At 35.6% G+C, this 21,123-nt stretch overlaps 5 protein-coding genes across 7 annotated transcripts; 1 reads left to right on the top strand and 4 right to left on the bottom strand.

The window, feature by feature from the left end:
• Positions 1-2,060: 2,060 nt before the first annotated feature.
• On the top strand, positions 2,061-9,300 carry LOC106348802 (1-phosphatidylinositol-3-phosphate 5-kinase FAB1B-like). 2 transcript variants are annotated; one of them, XM_022688247.2, is made up of 12 exons: positions 2,061-2,254; positions 2,626-3,420; positions 3,557-4,294; positions 4,409-4,562; positions 4,658-4,993; positions 5,083-5,922; positions 5,999-6,330; positions 6,409-6,532; positions 6,616-6,744; positions 6,823-8,277; positions 8,359-8,625; positions 8,711-9,300. In XM_022688247.2, exons 2-12 carry the CDS (start codon positions 2,807-2,809, stop codon positions 9,035-9,037), a joined length of 5,316 nt encoding a protein of 1,771 aa, XP_022543968.2. In that variant the 5' UTR covers positions 2,061-2,254; positions 2,626-2,806; the 3' UTR covers positions 9,038-9,300. The 2 variants fall into 2 exon arrangements, with proteins under 2 accessions (XP_022543968.2, XP_013644073.2); XM_013788619.3 differs by having other exon boundaries at positions 2,583-3,420.
• A 13-nt stretch (positions 9,301-9,313) lies between these two features.
• Positions 9,314-10,245, bottom strand: LOC106432654. 2 transcript variants are annotated; one of them, XM_048739495.1, is made up of 4 exons: positions 10,141-10,245; positions 9,903-10,083; positions 9,693-9,817; positions 9,314-9,609 (listed from the first exon to the last, which is right to left on the bottom strand). In XM_048739495.1, the coding sequence occupies exons 2-4, from the start codon at positions 10,059-10,061 to the stop codon at positions 9,471-9,473; spliced, it is 423 nt and encodes a 140-aa protein (XP_048595452.1). In that variant the 5' UTR covers positions 10,062-10,083; positions 10,141-10,245; the 3' UTR covers positions 9,314-9,470. The 2 variants fall into 2 exon arrangements, with proteins under 2 accessions (XP_048595452.1, XP_013728952.1); XM_013873498.3 differs by lacking the exon at positions 10,141-10,245 and having other exon boundaries at positions 9,903-10,126.
• A 3,802-nt stretch (positions 10,246-14,047) lies between these two features.
• Positions 14,048-15,658, bottom strand: LOC125578595. The gene is made up of 6 exons (XM_048741790.1): positions 15,613-15,658; positions 15,486-15,504; positions 15,193-15,262; positions 14,866-15,051; positions 14,657-14,755; positions 14,048-14,567 (listed from the first exon to the last, which is right to left on the bottom strand). Exons 1-6 carry the CDS (start codon positions 15,656-15,658, stop codon positions 14,559-14,561), a joined length of 429 nt encoding a protein of 142 aa, XP_048597747.1. The 3' UTR covers positions 14,048-14,558.
• Positions 15,659-18,600: 2,942 nt separating this feature from the next.
• Positions 18,601-19,188, bottom strand: LOC125578583 (pectinesterase 3-like). Its single transcript, XM_048741752.1, has one exon. The coding sequence runs from the start codon at positions 19,186-19,188 to the stop codon at positions 18,601-18,603; it is 588 nt and encodes a 195-aa protein (XP_048597709.1).
• A 33-nt stretch (positions 19,189-19,221) lies between these two features.
• LOC106367753 (pectinesterase-like) lies at positions 19,222-20,491 on the bottom strand. Its single transcript, XM_013807594.2, has 2 exons — positions 20,020-20,491; positions 19,222-19,277 (listed from the first exon to the last, which is right to left on the bottom strand). Exons 1-2 carry the CDS (start codon positions 20,489-20,491, stop codon positions 19,222-19,224), a joined length of 528 nt encoding a protein of 175 aa, XP_013663048.2.
• Between the last annotated feature and the right edge of the window lie 632 nt (positions 20,492-21,123).

Genomic DNA, 21,123 nt, shown 5'->3' with positions numbered 1-21,123 from the left:
TGCAGCTGTGTTCCAGATGTGCACCACTGTTATAGCCGGTGGCGGATCCATAATTTTTTAAAACCAGTGTCATAAATTAAGTTAATTATTTAATTCAAATATTTATTTAAAATAAATAAAAATAAATTATTATTAAAACAGTGACTATATAAAATATTAGATTTTTTTTCTTATTTAGAAACCCAAATAAAAACAATGACAATAACTAAATGTTCAAATTTGGGATTAGAAAGGCAAATGTTCAAAATTTGGGTTTAGAAACTCAAATAAAAACAATTATAAAAAATAAATTAAACTATGTCCAGTAAAAACATATGGATCCAAAATATATATATCTATATATATATATATATATATATTGGGCCTTTGGCCCGTAACCAATATAATAGGTGCAAAATGACACTTCGAATTGGGTCTGGGGTTTTTTTGAAGTGTCAAAACAGATATTTCTATCAACTGAGCTACATTTCTTCGTTGTATACAACCTATAAATAAAATTTAAAATATTATGGATCTGCCTCTGGTTACAGCTGAGAGTGCAAAGGACCAGAAGGATAAGTTTGGTTTCTCCATCTTAACGAGCAAGCTTTTGGCGTATACAGGAGAAGAGTTTACTATGGTTGTGTATTTAGGTCGGTCTTGGAAGAGCCACCCCACATGGTGGTTATGGAAACCGAACTTGGAAAATTGATTGATCCCAAAAGGTGGATTGCATGGAACAACTCAGCAGATTCTCCCCCTCCAACGGTGAACTTCAACGAATACCAAAACTATGAACTTCAGCTTAGGCTTTTGCATGATTGAGCTGAGCTTCATCGTTGAACAAGTTGGAGGAAACGAATCAGATGGAAACCACACAATACTCTATCCGTTTCAAAATAAGTGTCATCTTAACAAAAAAATTCTGTTTATTTTTCTATTAGTTAAAATATGGTTAGATGTATAATAATGATGTTTTTATTTTAAAATTGTATAAAATTAAATATTTTAAAAAATATATGTGAATAAACATAAAACAACAAATTACAATGAAATATATGGAGTACTAGATATCCAACCGGCCGAGGTAAAACATAAGCCATTTAACTAAAAATAAAAAAAATTGTTTCTTATTACATACAAATATTAACACTTAATACAACTTGACAAAGACATGCAGACTAGCTATATCTATACAAGTATCAATTTCAATTTTGGAATTGATCACATAACTAAATCCCATTTTGTAAGTTCCAAAGCACTCACAACCTTTCATGAATATGTTTTTATTTTGTTTTTCAAAAAATTTCCTACCATGGAGGCGATTGGTTGGACTGTAATTATAGAAATTTTACTGTAAAATTTAGTGTGTAGAACTTTTTTTTTTACGGAGCTGTATTTAATGTAGCTGTAGAAATTAACACATACAAATAAAATTTAGTCTTCAACTACTAAGGCTTCAACTAAAACATAAGCCATTTAACTAAAAATAAAAACAATTTGTTTCTTAATGCATACAAATATTAACACTTAATACAACTTGACAAAGACATGCAAACTATATACAAGTATCAATTTCAATTTTGGAATTGATCGCATAATTAAATCCCATTTTGTAAGTTCCAAAACAGTCACGACATTTCGTGAATATCTTTTTATTAGTTTCTTACCATAAAATTTATTTCATACATCCGTAAATAACATCAAATTCAGGTGATAAATATTTGACAAAGTATTATATATCTCCCAAACTACGTTGTATCATGTATTATTTTGTTTATATGTGTACCAAACTATTAAAATTTGGATTAAGGTTCAGAAAATGTAGAAAGGATGTTTCATCATAATCTAATTAACTAGATTTACAAGAAAGTGCTTAAATATGAGCAAATTACTAATCTTTATTGTTGGAATTTACATGTTAATGGATTTTTCTCAAAGTATTTTTAAATATTATATCTTATTAAAAAAAATTCTTCTTGTTACAGATTTTGTTTTATAAAGATTAAGGTTTCCCAATTTGTTTTGCTAGTACATTATTGGTCAGATCCTTGTTTAATATAGATCGGCTACGTGAAGGTGTATGGTGAAACTGTGAAACGCGGATCATCATTGATCGCTTCCCCTACCACAGAAAAAAAAAAAAGAATATATCAGTCAATAAGCTCCAAAATTCGGATTAAAAAAAAAATAATAAAAATTCAAAAAACCTGAATTCAAGGAGGGAAAATCCCTCTCGAGTAGAAGACGAAGAATCTTCTGGCGATTCGAAAAGGTATCTCGACGCGATCAAATTCAAATCAGGGTTTTAGGTTACAACCCTTCAACGATATCTCGATTAGTTCCAAGGATTTCGATTTTCGATTTGCATATTTTCGAAAATTTGAAACTTAATTATTAGGTTTTGGTAGATTTTTATTTCATATTATTAGGTTCGTGAAATACCCAAAAAAGGATTCTCTGATTGCCCCCAAAGTTTTGATTTTTTTTTTTGTTTCTGATTGATTTCGTGTTGTGGGATACACTCTTTATTCACATTCATGATGAAACAACCCTCTCTAGCGTTTTAACGTTTGATTTTGAATTTTTTATGTTTTGTTCAGTGAGAGGGTAAGCTAAAGGTTGAAACTTTCCTTCTCTAACCAGCCTTTGAAGATGAATCTTTACAAGCCACCTGATAACAAGCTTATGCGACTCATCTGATTTTTTATAACGTATTGGAGAGTGACTCAAGGACTTGGAGATTAGAGTTTGCATCTCTTAGGTGATGAGTTTTGGATTCTAGACTTCCATGAGAGTCATAGCATGAAGGTTGGGAGGTTTTTAGATGGATAAAGGGGATTGTAATAAAGGGGATTGTAATAAAGGGGATTGTAGTAGGACACTCTGTGAGATTGTGGGTCTGCTAAAATCATGGCTCCCTTGGCGGTCCGAGCCAGCTACTGTCTCCAGGGATTTCTGGATGCCTGATCAGAGCTGTCGTGTGTGTTATGAGTGTGATTGTCAGTTCACCCTTATCAACCGTAGGCATCATTGCCGTCTTTGTGGGAGAGTCTTCTGTGGGAAATGTACTGCGAACTCAATACCTTTGGCTACCAGCGACTTGAGAGCTCCCCGTGAGGAGTGGGAGAGGATCCGTGTTTGTAATTATTGTTTCAGCCAATGGGAGCTAGGTGATGGTGGAACGCATCTTTCGAATATTCCGGGGATTAGTAGTTCGTCTTCTGAGACAAGTCTTCTTAGCTCAAAGACTATTACAACTGCTAATAGTAGTACTCTTGGCTCGATGCCAGGATTGGTTGGTCCTTATCAGAGGGTTAAACGTGGTTCTGATGTCAGTTTGCACGGAGTGGCTTCTAAAGAGCAAGGCAAAGAGACTTCAAGGAGTAATAGTTTCATAGCCACAGATGTGGAAGATCCATCTCGCTTTGGTTTAAACAGGTACTCTCTTTCTCTGAGTTCTCTTTAGTCTCATAGGTACGTGTGAAGCTTATTAGACTCTGCAGACAACCTCTAGGGTAAGCCATGTGGCAATCGTGTTTGGGTAACTTAATATCTTTTTTACTTTATGCATCAGGAGTGATGATGAGTACGATGAGTATTGTGCATACCAGACTGATACTGAGACGAGTCATTCTCCTCAAGCTAATAAATACTATGGCCCAATGGAATATGAGGAGATGAGCCACTGTAAGCATCTGAGTTTCGAAACCACCGCTGACCAGAAAAGCGTAAGCGGCTCTCCACTCATTCATCAGAGTCTTGAATCTGTAATTGGGGAAGGATCAGAGCAGTTCCAGAAAAAAGATGAGAGTGATGGTCGTGACGAAAGTGAAGCACCTTCTCCGCCAGATATTTCGGATGATCAAGTGGCAGAGCCGGTGGATTTCGAGAACAATGGACTTTTGTGGGTTCCACCTGATCCAGAAAACGAAGAAGATGAGAGAGAAAGCTCTTTGTTTGACGAGGAAGAAGATAATGAGGGAGATGCCTCAGGTGCGTGGGGATATTTACGGCCTTCCACTAGCTTTGGAAGTGGAGAGTTCCGTAGCGAGGATCGAACGAGTGAAGAGCACAAGAAGACTATGAAGAATGTGGTTGATGGGCATTTTAGAGCTTTGCTTGCACAGCTGTTGCAAGTGGATAACCTCCCTGTGAGCGATGAAGATGGCAAAGAGGGCTGGTTAGAGATTATCACCTCTCTTTCTTGGGAGGCGGCTAACTTACTGAAGCCTGATATGAGCAAAAGTGGAGGGATGGATCCTGGTGGCTATGTCAAAGTAAAGTGCTTAGCTTCTGGGTTTCGACATGATAGGTAATAGAAGAAACAAAACTTTATCCCAATTTTATGCGCTGTGTATTTTCTATTTATGTAATCTGTATTCTTGTGAAGTTTCATTTTTTTAGTAATCCGTGTATTACATTACAGCATGGTGGTTAAGGGAGTTGTTTGCAAGAAAAATGTAGCTCATAGGAGAATGAAAGCGAAGATTGAGAAAGCTAGACTATTGATTATAGGCGGTGCCCTTGAGTATCAAAGGGTCTCAAACCAGTTCTCAAGTTTTGATACTTTGCTGCAACAGGTGAAATTATAGTGTCTCCATGTTTCGTTAGATATGGAATTTGCTTATTTATGCCTAAACTCTTTTACTTCTTGCACTTACATTTTTGTTTTCAGGAAAAGGAGCATCTAAAGATGGCTGTTGCAAAGATTCACGCTGAACGTCCAAATATTCTACTAGTGGAAAAATCAGTTTCTCGATTTGCGCAAGAGTATCTTCTAGCCAAAGACATATCTCTTGTTCTAAACATTAAGAGGCCACTTTTAGACCGCATTGCTCGCTGCACCGGTGCTCAGATAATTCCTTCAGTAGATCACCTCTCCTCTCAAAAGCTGGGTTACTGTGAAAATTTTCGGGTGGATAGGTTTCTTGAAGAACATGGTCAAGTTGGAAAGAAAGCAGTAAAGACGTTGATGTATTTTGAGGGTTGTCCAAGGCCATTAGGCTTTACAGTAAGCACTCTTAGCCATTAGAATTATAAAATGCAGATCTGATTGCTTCATAACATTACTTATTGCTTTTTGTGTCCTTTCTTCTTCAGATTTTGCTTAGGGGTGCTAATGAGGAAGAGTTGAAAAAAGTGAAGCATGTGGTCCGATATGGAGTTTTTGCAGCTTATCATTTGGCACTCGAGACATCGTTTCTTGCTGACGAAGGAGCCTCACCAGAACTCCCCTTGAACTCCCCGATTACGGTAGCTCTTCCGGATAAATCTACAAGCATTGAAAGATCCATATCTACTGTGCCAGGTTTCACGGTCTCTTCCATACATGATAAATCTCCAACAATGATATCTGGTTTCGAACCACAACGAGCAAACAGTGTCCCAGCATCAGAGTTGCTTTCGACCACTGCCAATCTGTCCTTCCAGAAGGATATAAATCCTATGATACCCAATGGTTCAGGCTGGCAGGCTAAAGAAACAAATCCGGGTTTCGTATTTTCACGCTGTAATGTTTCATTGACTTTGCCTGACCGTGTGACTGAGGGAAGAAACTCAAATTTGTCTGAAAGAGATGCACTGGCAGACACACCAGCAGACAAAAGCAACCCATCTATTGAGGCAGCAGACATATTGTCTGAAGGCTTTGTGCGAAAGACTTATCAAAGTAGTACGAGCGTTATAGTAGAGCCCCAGGACAATGGTTCAGACCTTACAACCATCCAACAACAAAACAGTGAGGATTCAAAGGAACCACAATCTCAAAAAGAGGAATTTCCTCCATCACCCTCTGATCATCAGAGCATTTTGGTTTCTTTATCGTCCCGATCAGTGTGGAAAGGAACCGTGTGTGAGAGGTCTCATCTCTTCCGGATAAAATACTATGGTAGTTTCGATAAACCATTGGGACGGTTCTTGAGAGATCATTTGTTCGATCAGGTAAGTAATGTACGTGACTTATCTATTACAGCTTACAGAATAATTTGGTAACCCAAATAAATGCTCAAAATCGCAGGGTTACAGGTGTCGTTCATGTGAGATGCCATCAGAAGCTCACGTTCACTGTTACACTCATCGACAAGGCAGCCTTACTATATCTGTGAAGAAGCTCCAAGATTATCTCTTACCTGGTGAAAAGGAGGGGAAGATCTGGATGTGGCATAGATGTCTGAGATGTCCCCGACCTAATGGCTTTCCTCCAGCGACTCTACGAGTGGTGATGTCTGATGCAGCCTGGGGATTGTCGTTTGGGAAATTTCTGGAGCTCAGTTTCTCAAACCACGCAGCTGCCAGTAGAGTAGCATGTTGTGGCCATTCTCTCCATAGAGACTGCCTTCGCTTCTATGGGTACTTTTTTCTTTCATTTCCTTCTGATAAAAAAATCTGTGGTTTTTTCCTTTGGTCTAACAAGTTGTGCTCATGCAGATTTGGGAACATGGTAGCTTGCTTCCGATACGCTACTATAGATGTTCATTCGGTCTACCTTCCACCATCAGTTCTAAGTTTCAACTATGATAATCAGGACTGGATACAGAGAGAGATAGATAAGGTTAAAAATATCTGTGATTTTCTTGGATACAGTTTTGAAATCTCACATTTTTGATTGATTCTCTTTTTTTTTTTATCAAGCAGGTGGCAGAGAGAGCAGAGCTTCTGTTTTCTGAAGTACTAAATGCTATTAGTCAAATTGCAGTGAAAGGTTCTAGGCGTCGAATTGGTCAACTCGAAGAACTGCTGCAAAGAGAGAAAGCAGAATTTGAGGTAAAAAATTTATGTTCTATATTGAAGAGTTTCTAGAACTCAGCGGTGCAAGATAAACTGTTCTTACGTTTCTTCCAGGAAAATATGCAAAGGATGTTGCAGGGGGAGGTGAAGGAAGGCCAGCCTCTTGTGGACATTCTTGAACTATACCGGCTTCGCAGACAGCTGATATTTCAGTCTTATATGTGGGATCACCGCTTGATTAATGCCTCAAATTTACAGAAGCTTGAGAGTAGTGATGACACAAAGCGAGAAGAAAATGAGAAACCACCCTTGGCTAAGAGCCAGACGCTCCCTGAGATGAATGCTGGGACAAACACTCTTCTTGCTGGCTCAGAGGATAATCCGAATCCTGATAGTGGTTCTACTGGTGACACTGGCTCGTTAAATAAGGTTCAGAAGGAAGCTGACGGAAATTTAGATTTGATTCAGGAAAAGGAAGATGAGGGAGAAGTTTCTCCCAGCAATACCTTACCTGATACTTCTGATCCTGTGGAAAATAAACTCGATGTTCGCAGGACACAGTCTGATGGCCATTTAGTGATGAAAAATCTTTCAGCCACTCTTGATGCAGCATGGATAGGCGAACGTCAAACATCAGAGGATATTCCAGCAAATAATAAGATCTTGCTTCCTCCTTCCTCCATGTCAATCTCAGAGGGGTTAAAGCCAATAGATCTCCCAGAACATCAAAAGGAATCCAAGGTAGCCTATCCAGTTTCACCTGCTTTGCCAAGTAAAAATTATGAGAACTCAGAAGATTCTGTAAGCTGGTTAGGTATGCCATTCCTCAGTTTCTACCGCTCCATCAACAAGAATTTTCTGCTTAGCTCTCAGAAGCTCGATACATTTGGCGAGCACAGCCCTGTCTATATTTCATCTTTTAGAGAGGCAGAGCTTCAAGGTGGACCAAGGCTACTTCTGCCTGTGGGTATAAATGATGTTGTTGTTCCGGTGTATGATGATGAGCCCACAAGTATGATCGCATATGCCTTGATGACACCCGAATATCAACGCCAAATTTCTGTTGAAGGGGAATCTCTAGTTTCATTTCCTTCTGAACTGAATATCCCTCGCCCAGTTGATGACACCATCTTTGACCCTAGCAGAAGCAATAGTTCAGTGGATGAGAGTATACTTTCAATGTCCTCGTCTCTGCGTCTTGACCCACTTTCATACACAAAAGCTTTCAATGCTCGAGTCTCATATGGAGAAGACGGCACTCTTGGGAAAGTGAAGTACACGGTTACTTGTTACTATGCTAAACGGTTTGAGGCGTTGCGAGGTATATGTCTCCCTTCGGAACTTGAGTTCATAAGGTCTCTTAGCCGGTGTAAAAAATGGGGAGCTCAAGGTGGAAAGAGCAATGTCTTCTTTGCTAAAACCCTGGACGATCGTTTCATCATCAAGCAAGTCACCAAGACAGAACTGGAATCGTTCATCAAATTTGCACCTGCTTACTTCAAATACTTATCTGAGTCTATCAGCACGAAAAGCCCAACTTGCCTTGCAAAAATCTTGGGAATCTATCAGGTATTTTAACTGCTAAGTTGAGAGATTTTTGCTGCTCATGTTTGACTCACTTGTGATGAGAGTATGTATTTGTGTTAATAGGTCGCGACCAAGCAACTTAAGAGTGGTAAAGAAACAAAGATGGATGTTCTGATAATGGAGAATCTTCTCTTTGGAAGAACTGTGAAGCGGCTTTATGACCTCAAAGGATCTTCCCGGGCGCGATACAATCCTGACTCTAGTGGGAGCAATAAAGTCTTGCTGGATCAGAACTTGATTGAAGCAATGCCCACTTCTCCCATTTTTGTCGGTAACAAAGCAAAACGGTTGTTGGAAAGAGCTGTCTGGAACGATACCGCCTTTCTTGCAGTGAGTTTTACTCTTCTTCAAATCCTTGTCGCTTCACTACTCTTCGTAAAATTCATAAACCTATGCATCTTGTTTGTGTTTGCAGTTGGGTGATGTTATGGATTACTCGTTGCTAGTAGGCGTGGATGAAGAAAAGAACGAGCTAGTTCTCGGGATCATCGATTTCTTAAGGCAGTACACATGGGACAAACATTTAGAGTCTTGGGTGAAGTTTACAGGAATCTTAGGAGGCCCCAAGAATGAAGCACCAACAGTAATCTCGCCAAAGCAATACAAGAGAAGATTCAGAAAGGCTATGACTACTTACTTCCTCATGGTTCCTGACCAGTGGTCTCCCCCTGATGTCATTGCTAATAACTCCAGGGCAGATCAACCAGAAGAAACCTCTCAAACCGGTACGCAAGCAGAGTGATATATTTATGAATCCTCAAGATGTCCAGTTTTTTTTTTGTGGTATAGAAATTGGTTTTGTGCATATGAGAACACTATTCTTTGGTTATGATTCTTCTCTTGGATATGGATTTTGTTTGCATCTTTTAGATTATGTGTTGTTCAGATAGAGTTTTAGATGATTGTCTGAATGATTCATTAGAAAGATGTGAGATGATTTCAGTTAGTATCCTATCTGTACAAAAACAACATTTTTTCTTGTGTATATGAGATTCTTTTCTAATATTTGAGAAGACAATGAAACCAAAATCTGGACATATATTCATGTTTGTGTGTTCTTACAAAAGAGAAACGAGAAAGAAGCAAATGGCTGCTTCTTTCACAGCCTTATCTATACATTCTTATTCAAGAGGCCTTTTTGAAGAGAGAACAGATTTTGATTTTTGAGAGAGAGTTTAGAGGAAGTCAAAGCTGCTCCATTTGATCATATTTAACTCTTGTTGTGAAGCAGCTTCCTGTCTTTGACCATCACCTTTCTCTGCAACTCTCAGTTCCTGATAACTTCTTTGCAGAAGATCAAGAATCTCCACCTCTCTGTTTTTTATAAACCAATCTCGGTAACTAAAAACATTGAAACAGGATCAATCTGATGATCATGATTTATGAAATTATCATACCTTGAGTAAGAAGTTACTACTGGACTCTCTGGGGGACAACGAGGACCTTCATCATACCCTTCACATATAACCTCTCCGTTATCATCGGTATAACATAAGATCCCTTGTACTGGATCTTCATATACCTGTTTACAAAACACAAAACTAATTAGATTCTCAAGAAAATCAAAACCTGTTTCTAGACAAAAAAAGAAGAAGAAAGGATCTTACAGTGTTCTTGGTGGAGTATCTTATTGGTTGAGGAACTGTGACTTGCTTGACTTTAACTTGAACGTGACTCTGTTGAAGCATCAAAGTCTTTGATCTTACTGTCTTTGGAACAAAACATTGTGTTTGAAGAGGAAGACAAAGTTTAGTTGAAAATGCCATATGCCTCTCTCTCTCTCTCTCTCTCTCTCTCTCTCTTCTCTCTCTCTCTCTCTCTCTCTCTCTCTCTCTCTCTCTCTCTGTGTTTTTTTCAGATGAAAATTTGATCTCTTCTCTTCTTTTTGGGGACAAAATGTTTGGTTTATAGGTCCCAAGAACTTAATTAAAGATAATGTCAAAACAAAACTTATATGTTCCGATGATTGGTTGAATCTTAGTTTAATATTTTATAAGACTTTTATAATGTAAATAGTCACAAGATGGATATATTATAATGGCCGATAAGAGTGGTCATCTTATTAACATGTTCATAATGTCTATATCGTGGGGTCATGACTCTCGTAGTATGAGTAAATTGTAAAGTTATTCTTTCTTTTAATAATGGTTCGTTTTTCTTCTTACTTTTCATCTAATGAAAGGTTGGCCAGTCGATTTTTCCTGTAATCGTTGAATTTATGCGCATAATTTATAAGTGTCTACTCAGAGAGGTATGAGCTTGATTGGTGTTGTTTAAAAGAAAATAATATAACTTGTGATATACGTAGTTTGATATGGGCAGTACATAAAATGCTTTCACAAATCTCGCGTACGTAGGTTGATATGTGCAGTACATAAAATGCTTTCACAAATCTCATCATGAGATGACCACCTGCTTATTAAATTTTCTCTTTTTCATTTCATCAGTATTAAAAAAAATTCAGTAGTTGTTGACAAAAAACTAGTTTAATTAAAAATTTCTTAGTTTATGGTTTTGAATGAAAATATAGTACAAATGTAGATTAAATGCAGTACATTATAAATAAAAATTAGTGGTTTATTATCTGCCGCCCAATGTCAATGACGAATTATTTCTTAGTTAATTAAACTTTGGCACGTGTCCGTCTTAATGACATGTAAGTTTTTGTTTTATTTCAAAATGTCAATAATTGGTGTCGAATTAATTATGTGATTAGACGAGAGATTACTTGTTGGCTAAACATGAAGACATCGTCGTACAGTTGCTCGGAAAAGGTCGTCTCTTTCCAACGTCAGTAAGGTATGTTCTAGAATAGTATTATCTCGCTGGTTTAATTAATTAATAACCTAATACCTAATTATACATCAAAACGAATATTCCTCTATCAAATTAAATAAACTTATACGAATCTTTATTTGTTTTCTTAAAAGAAAACCACAAATGTTCACTAGTTTCCGAGTCATCAACAACTTTGGACATTCAGAACCAAAAAATGTATATATTAAAACTCTAAATGATGGAGTGAGTCATATATATCAAGGTAGGTCACAAAACGTTGGAGAAAACTTCCAGAATGGCTTTTAACAAAAGAAGAAAAATAAACTTCCACAATCATTTAATTTGTCGCTCAAACCAAAACCAATAATATAGTATTGTTAGATACTAGATAATACTCCCTCCGTTTTTTTATATAAGTCGTTTTACAGCTATACACGTAGATTAAGAAAACTATTAATTTCTTATATTTTCTAAACAAAAACATTATTAATTATTTACCTAACCACGATTCAACCAATAGAAAAATAAAAAATATATTACCATTAGTATACAATATTAATTACTAATAAATTTTACATAGAAAACCGAAAACGACATATAATTTAGAACAAAAAAATTTCTCTACAACGACTTATATTAAAAAATGGAGGGAGTATATAAATGCTAATGGATTATTCTGTACTTAGTATATAAACTTTATATTAAATATTATATAACTAATACTTGTGGTCTATGATTCAGGAGGTTAGGAGGTGATATACGTAACTAGAGTTTCTTATATATCATTTTTCTAATCCCTCGTCCAGTTAGATCATCGTGTAGTGGTGGCCTAACTTATCAATATCGTACGATCTCCAAATTTTATATATGCAAGTATGTGATTATAAAATTTGATACAATACTTATTAATATTATCTTCTTAATCACTTAATTTAATTATATTATTATGGTGAAGTACTACAGAAAGTAGAAACCAACTACTGAACTACGACTACGAGTGAAAACTCCATGAATGGGCTCTTGAAGCAATAGTTTTGTATTTAATCTTTTGTGAATATATATTTTCATTTGGAAAGTTAATTATGTTATTATCACAAATCTGGTTTCGATCAGACTATCTCATGCTCATCAGAACCATCACTTCGATAAACAAACCGGAATTCTCTCGGATATCGGATATCGTTGCTTTATCAACTTTGTTTATTTTCTGCGTTTTTTCTTTTATCCCAAAAAAGTTTAATGGGCCTGCGGATCTTTTGGCAAAAGCTACTCTTTGTAATTAATATGATCTCTTCTTAGATCTAGATCCAGTTTTTAAATTTACGAAAGATGGTTGTTCAGAAAAAAAGGATTATTAATTATACTAGGGCTTTTTCCGGGCTACGCCCGGATTGTTTTACAATTTTTAATTTAATTTATGTTTTTACCATTTTATTTGAGTGTATACATATATAATGGTACTGATTGTAAAAATAAAAATCCTCAGATAAATATTAAAAATTTAAACTATTTCTGTCAATCAAATTTAAGAGAATTAGAACTCAAAATTTATTATTATTCTTATATTTTTGATTGAGGTTCATATGAAAACAACTATTAAATTGGCAACTAATTTAAACTTTAGAATAATTGAGTTTTCATTTTTCTACTAACGATAAATTTTTACTTACGCTATTGAAAATTAGGTTCTCTTTTGCATTGATCCTTGGATTTTCATTATATAATTAGTATATATATCGATTTTTTTTTATCTTTCTTCAGAAAGTGGTGGTGAAATTAGGAACAATTGAAATACAGTGATTGAAGATACAATGGTCATGAGATGTGTTGTAAGAATCATGTCATTATTTTCTTGCCATGCGAGAAAGAAATTTAGAACAAAATATCCTAAATAATATTAGTATTTTGCAACATCGATTTCAGTATTTGGTATGTTACTTCTCAATATCCTGATGAAATGAAGAGAGTCTTGGGATGATTTACTGAGAAAACCGGTAACCTTTAAATAGCACAATTTACAGATTAAATCTCCAAAACATTATTTGAGAAGTAATTTGCTATGTGTCATTACTATATTGATTTTGGAAAAGAAAATGCTGACACATTATTTTAACTATGATGGCATGCTTTAAATTTAGTTGTGGCATATATATTTATATTTAATGTTGATTTATATTTTTGGTAAGTTTTTTAAAATATGTTAATAACATATAAATCATCATTAATATAACAATAAATAATACAATAGTAGGAACAAAAATGCTGTTCAAAAAAAGGAACAAAAATATTTTTATTATTTTAATTTTTTTAATATACTATGTAATTTTTACTACAAATTATTCAACATTTTATGCAGTTTTTTTTAAATTGTAATTTTATAATCTCAATATCATTAGTTTCTTTTTAATATCTACAAATTTTAAAATATTATTTAGTTTTTTATTTGAACAATTATATATCTAACAAAAAAATTCTTTTAATATTATAGAATTTGATTTAATATATTTTAACCAAAAGAAATAAATAAATACCTTTTCAAGATTATAATTTAAAATATATTCATATATATTATTATTTGAACAAAAACATATGTATTATTACATATAAATTTGAATAAAAAGTATTTATCTTACCTTAACTTTTGCATATAGTTAAATGAAGATTTAAAATTAAATTGTAATTAAATAATAAACCTTAAAATTAATAAAATTCTATTTTTAAATATTGAAACTTCTATTTCTACACCTAGTGCAAAAATCACCTAGTAGACTATTAATATGTCAGACAAAAAGAAATTGTTTTCTTAGTTCAGGTTGTAGAAAGGATGAGTATGTAGTCTAGATCCTCCGTTTTATGTATGGTAGAGACCTTGACAAATTACACACTATGGGGACGACTCAGTATTCTCTAAAAGGTGAATTGCCAAATCCATCAGCTCAAATGTGAAATTAAACGTAAGAAAGGAGAAAAATAATGATAACAAAGCATAGGGATTTTTTATTTTTATTTGAGTGTATACATATATGATGGTACTGATTATAAAAATAAAAATCTTCAGATAAATATTAAAAATTTAAACTATTTCTGTCAATCAAATTTAAGAGAATTAGAACTCAAAATTTATTATTATTCTTATATTTTTGATTGAGAATATTATAGAAATTCTATAATCAAAATTTTATATGAAATCAGGATATCGGTTGGTTGGTGATGTTGATTTTTCAGAAGCTTCTAATGGTATCCCTGGTGGTGTAGGCCTAATGACAGTGGCAACGCTGCTCAGAAACACCTTAGACGGCGCCAAGCGGGTCATTGGCAGTAAAATATCCTTTCTGTATGTAATCTAAGGTACATTTCTATAATTGTGTTCTCGGCTTTGATGGCAAATTCCTAATACCATGGATGCTACAAGCCATCCTGAACCTCCCACCTAAGATGCTTTAGGTCTATCTAAAGTAGTTTCCAAGACAACGGCAGAAACACACTCATGCTTTCTGCAGTTGAACAAAGTCTTGTAAGTAAAACGAATCATGCAAGAAAGAGAGAAGATAGTAAAGTAGTGACTAAACTATGAGACACAAACCTGCACTGGGAGATAGAGTTTGAACTCCGGAGGAAGCTCTTCATCTGAGTAGAGACGTTCAGCAAAATAAATCCTTCTGAGACGGCAGTTAGCATGAACCTGAACTCGCAACATTCCATCCCTCATCCATCTTCAACGGCATTGTGCATATATATGGCTTTACTTACATATATTCAACTAAATATATCACATTAAGATTAAACAATTACCAATCTGGTATTGAGACCCCATGAGTTATGCCATACGATTTCTTTATGCCCTCCTTGTCTTGAACAGTGATGCCAAAAAATCTTCACAATTTTTTTGTCATAAACAATGCTAGATTGCTTGACGAAGAAAAAATAATAATGTGAGATTACAGCTTGTATACGACAGCCAATTGTTGGGAGGAAAGCCTGCAAATGGATTACAATGTTTGATTAGCTAGAGTAACCATTGTGGAGTTACCTTTTCTACATGTACATGTGCATTGGTTTTTTAGAGAATAAAATGGAATCAGAAAAGATCCTAAACTATTATTTGTATGAAACTCTTAACTGAAGCAAGGCGTTGACTTTTTTTGTTGCAATCCTTGCTCTTCTGGTACCTTGCTTCAGTTTCTTTACTCTGTTGGCTTAGTGTCTGAACTTCAAGCGGAAGAAGACCACCTTTAAGTTTCAAGTAACAAAAGAGGTGATATATTAAAAACTCATTATACACAAAAATAACTGACGTGATTCAGAGAAAGGGCTATAAAAATATACATAGGATCTATAAAGGGCTATACAAATTACAGAGGACTAACAATTGCTTATAAAAATGATAAGATCACAAGCAAATGATTTATTACCTTAGAGCTTTTTCTGCACCTGTAAACATAGACATGCACAATCAAAAGTACGGAGGTTGATTTGGGGTTATTTATGTAATATCAAAAGTCCGGGGGCAGAAGTGAAAGCAATGGAAATGTGAAGGACCAGACTTGCAAATAGTGCTGAAATCACCATTGTCGTTCTTCCTCATTCCGATCCGCAACAGGGTCACTGATCCCGACGACGGCGAAGGCTGAGCACGATGGTGAAGCTTGAACCGGCGCTCTCATGGTGGAAAGTAGCAGACTGAACCTAAGCCATGGCGATGGAGGAGAAGCTCGGGAGCGAGACTGAGACCACGACGACTCGAACTACGGACTCCGGTGACAGAGAAGAAGAATCGTGGAGGTTCAGGTGACGGAGCAAAATAACGACCACGACGGTGTGAAGCTGAATGCACGCATGAATTGCAGGGATTTGAAACGAAAGTATTGATTGCGGAGGATTGAATCGATTGATTCTACGACTCGTTGCTCTTCAATCCGAGAAAACGAAGTGATGAGGGTGAGGAGAATCGTCATCCTTCGAGATCGGATCTGATTTTTGTCGCAAACACAAAACACCCCGCAGCCCAAAGTGAAATCACATAAAGCCCAAAGCGTAATAACGAAGCCCGCGAAATATTAGTCGACTTTAGACGGAGAAAAACCGTGAGTCTGACGTGGCAAAGCAAAAGAATCTGATTGGCCTGAATAAAAAATCTGACGTGGCACGCTGTATGCTCTGCGTATTCGGCTTTTAGTAGTGTTAGATTTTCAAATTAACGTACATCATTTTTGCTTCTGAATTTATATCCCTATCATGTGAAAGGAATTTTTAGACAAGACGGCCTTGGGAACAACCAAAATGAAACAACGGCCATTTGTGCTTCTTTCTTTTCTTGTTTTCACTGAGCTTATATTCAAGGCACTATAACGTTGCATGCAGGGACGTTCTTGTGCATTCATATATACCAATAAACATATGCCATACAATCAGGGCTGGGCTAAAGCCCATAAAACTTGGGCTTTGGGCGCCACAAATAATATGTATTTTAGGGGCACCAAGATTTATAAAAATTGAGTTTAGTCTAGTGGTTGCACTTCTTGTGATTCTGTTATAATGGTTAGAGGTTCGAAACCACAGTACCACTTTTTCTTATCCTGATTTATTTTTATGAGAATAAGTGAATAACAACTACTTAAGACATTACGGAAGAATATGTTACCTATTCCAACTTTCCTTTTATTATGCCTATTATAACAACTACTTATTAAAGAATGATTTATCTTCCCCCATCTCTCTTTTCATTTATTTCTATTTTGCTACAATTATTGTTTAAATAACAAATATTATAACAATTAATTAAAACTACCGGTTGCTCATGTTCCACTGTATCGTAATTGATTGTCTTTGCCAAAATAGCTCCATGGAAGTTTCAGGTACATTTTTCTCAAATTTCTTACTTTCTTTTTAATTTTTTTTTTTGTAGTTTTGTTAAAAACTTATGAAATTCAACAAATTAAAAACTATCATAGGGTTTTAATATTTTGAAAATCTATGAAAAATAATAATTTGTGAAGTTGATATTAGCGTATTTTATTATATGTTTTGCTCTATCAATAGATTATATATTTTGTTCTTTTGCTTCTTTGTATTCATAGAAAATACTATTATAGTAGTATTAGAAATCAATCAACCACAAGAACTTCAAATATGAAGGTAAAAAACATATAAAATGAGCTGCAAATAGTGTTTTGATGTTTTGTACTTTTTTAAAAAGCTTAAATTTTAATAGTATATGAAATATGATATTTTTTTGATTATATATATGTTTAAAATAGAGTAAAATTTATTTATAGTTAAGGGGCAACATATGTTTAGTCCGCTTTAGGCGCCTGAGGAATCCGGACCGGCACTGCATACAATACTAATCAAGAAACGTTTCACGAATTATAAGAGATGTGACAGTTATTACTAAGTACATATCTTAAAAACCAATCAATTTTCTTCAATCCGTACATGCCAACTCTCACGTCTAATATTTCAACTCTCTAGTTGTTATTTTTTTGCAAATATTGACTTATCATTGGGAAGATTCTCTGCAAACTTATGCATCTGAAAAGTTGCATCTCTCCTAAAGAATAGACAATCTGACTTAAGATGTGTAAGCCCATTTCAAGGCCCAACTGTTCATCTAAACCTAACTTGTTTGTTACTCAAGAGTATGAAGCTGATGATCATATGAGAATTTTGGGTTTTTGTTTCCAAAAGGACTGAGTATGACAGAGAAGTCGATACCTTTTCTCCCCGAAAGGTCGTCTGTTTCAGATTGAGTATGATATTAATATGATAGCTTCCATAAACATACATCCATCCCTACTCTTTGATGGGCATGATGAAAATGGACCCAGCCTGAAAGTTGTTACTCGTCTAGCTTATATCATTTTCTACCAGATTGTAAGATGTAAGTTAAAAAATTTGGGATACAACAATGTTAAACAAGTCAATTTTCTACAGGTACTACACAGATCCATCAGGAACATTCTGGCAAGGCAACGCAAAGGCAATTGGGTTGTGGCTGTGGGTGGATCAAAGAGGTTTATCAAGTGGTTCGAAGTTTCTGAACTAGAGAGAAGGTTTGATGTTTCAGTTCATTAAGAAACTACTCTTGCATTGATGAGACTCTAAGATCAAAAGAGTGACTAAAAAGGAAATACAAGTTGGCGATAAACCCATGCGAAGATGCAGAGTATGGGAGAAGTAATGATGTCAAAGATTCAAAAATGTGATCTGAAGGAGTAAGGCAGTGTGCTTTCTCACCAAGATTAACCCAAAGTACCTCTTGTTGTTTGGATATAAAATAGGCTTTATGTTTTAGGTTAAAGGGTATCACGAGAAAGAGAGAGATCGATGAACACAAGTAAGAGTGTTTGCCGAGAGATCCAATCCAAGAAACTAAGTCCTAAGTGTAATCCCTCAAGATCACAATGTAACCTCACGTTAAAGTGGATTCCGAGAATGATTCTCACTGAAAGTTCAAGATCACACAATACATTATTAGTTATTACTTCAAACCATTACATAAAAGTCATAACAGAGCTAGAACACCGATCATACATAACGGTCATAAGGGATGCAAGTTTGGTTCAACCAACCATCTTGGTTGATGAAGGTATCAACCGAGTACTTCTGCGCCTCTTCCTCCGTCATACTGGGTTCATACCCGGTCCAGTTTACACGGCTTCCCAGACCCGAACCCGGTCCAGAGTTCTTGAACTCTCCATACCTCAGCGTCGTAGGGGGTGCTTCCTTGTTCCAGGCGATCCAGCCTCTAGGCTCAACCATGTCCCCGAGATACGTCTCCATAACCAGAACAGTCGCAAACGGCTTCCACGGCCTTCCAAGATATGTTGTGAAATGTTCCTCTAGGTATGGACCAACGGTGCTGTTAACAATCACAAACCCGGACTTGGCAAACTGATCCGAGGCAGCCTGCGCTGTAATAGTATTGATTTGATTCCGAAGAGGCTTGCTTGAGAGGATGTTACAACTCTGGAAGATGGCAGCTGCATAGCCGAAGATGAAGTCCACGGTTCCGACGATATCACATTCTCGATAGAATTGGTCGCCGGCGTGTGCGTACAACGTGTCGTGGAAGCCTTCGAAGGTGCACCGGTACATGACGAAGAAGGTAGACATGGAATGAAAAGCCACCGCTTGGTTCTTTTCCGGTCAGGCGGTGTTGACGAACTTCATATCCATTGCCACAAAACCTCTTCCACGAACCGCTGTAAAAGTAACAACCAAACAACAAGAAAGGATTTGAGTAGGAAGGAATCTAACGAACCAACACTAACGTATCAGAGTTTAAAATGACAAAACCGAACGACAATTACTTGAGTAAGAAGGAATCTAGTAAACCAACAATAAAAGTAAACCAGGACTTAAAGATTACAAAAACAAAACCTAACCGAACGACAATTACTTGAGTAAGAAGGAATCTAACGAACCAACACTAACGTATCAGAGTTTAAAATGACAAAACCGAACGACAATTACTTGAGTAAGAAGGAATCTAGTAAACCAACATTAAAAGTAAATCAGGACTTAAAGATTACAAAAACAAAACCTAACCGAACGACAATTACTTGAGTAAGAAGGAATCTAACGAACCAACACTAACGTATCAGAATTTAAAATGACTAAAATCAAAACCTAACATAACGAACAATTACTTGAGTAAAAAGGAATCTAACAAACCAACACTAACGTATCAGAATTTAAAATGACCAAAATCAAAACCTAACATAACGAACAATTACTTGAGTAAAAAGGAACCTAGTGAACCAACACTAAAGTAAATTGGGACTTACAAAATTACTAAAAACAAAACCTAACCGAACGACAATTACTTGAGTATACAATGAACCAACACTAACGTAAACACAAATTTAAGGCTTTTGGAACCAAACCGAAAGACAGGAGTTAACGGATCAAATGAACTAACACAGAAATTAGCTGTAGACTTACAGATAGTTGCTGTCTGAAACGTTGTGAACAGAGGATTGTCCAGCCTATTCAAGCCAGCGGAGACAATGGTCTTCGTATTCCCATCTCCAAACATAACCACATTGCTCTTCTTTGGCGGCAAGATCACGTTTTCACGGTAGAGCCCTCCCTTGACGTGGATCACGAATTTGGAATTTCCGCTTTCGGGAACTTTCACCACGGCCTCGCTAATGGTTAGAAAATCCCCTGTTCCATCACTCGCCACCGTGACATTGGGAATCCACTGACATGTTAGAAGAGACTTCTGGTCGTCAGGACCAAACCAGTACGGGAAACTCCTTTCATCTAGTTTGGGTAAGCCTTTGGATAAGAGACGTAAGCGTTTTCTCATTAGTTGCCTCCCTTTCCTCAACGAGCCAGTTCCAGTGTTCTTGTACTCTCCATACCTCAACGTCCTAGGGTTCCATGTGATCCAACTCCTCGGCTCAACCATGTCTCCTAAAAACATCTTCATAACAAGAACCATTGCAAACGGCTTCCAAGGCCATCCAAGTTACAGAGCCGGCTCAGAGGACAAACCACACAAACCATCGTTTAGTGCATACAATACAAGAAAACATAATATATTTATTAATAAAAGTTATATAAATAATACTAATATTTTTATGATTATTATTATTATTATTACTATCAAATAAATACAATTTAAGTTTATAAACTTAATAAAATTATATAAAATGTAAGTAAACATATTAAAAATATAAGTAAAAATTATTAAAAATATAAGTAAAATTTATATAAAATATAAGTAAAAAATATATAAAATATAAGAAAAATTATTGTCTTTTAAATGTGAGATGTTGTATTAACAACTGATTTTAGTAATTATGACTGATTATAGTTTAAATGTTGGTGATAATATTAACAAATCTTACTATACAATTAACTTTATAAAATTATCTTTAATAATTACTAGGTAAGGAACCCGTGCGATGTCGCACGAGAACTCATTTATAAAAATAGATATTCCATATTTTATAAGATAATCTTTTATAAAAACCCGTTTACAATGTCTTTTAAAGAAATAAATGTGTTACAAAAATAAGTTATCATTTATAATGATAA

The sequence above is a fragment of the Brassica napus genome, chromosome A1 (assembly GCF_020379485.1).
Source record: "Brassica napus cultivar Da-Ae chromosome A1, Da-Ae, whole genome shotgun sequence".
Taxonomy (NCBI): domain Eukaryota; kingdom Viridiplantae; phylum Streptophyta; class Magnoliopsida; order Brassicales; family Brassicaceae; genus Brassica; species Brassica napus.
The sequence above is the reverse complement of the archived record's forward strand: the minus strand, read 5'-3'. Positions and strand labels throughout refer to the sequence as shown.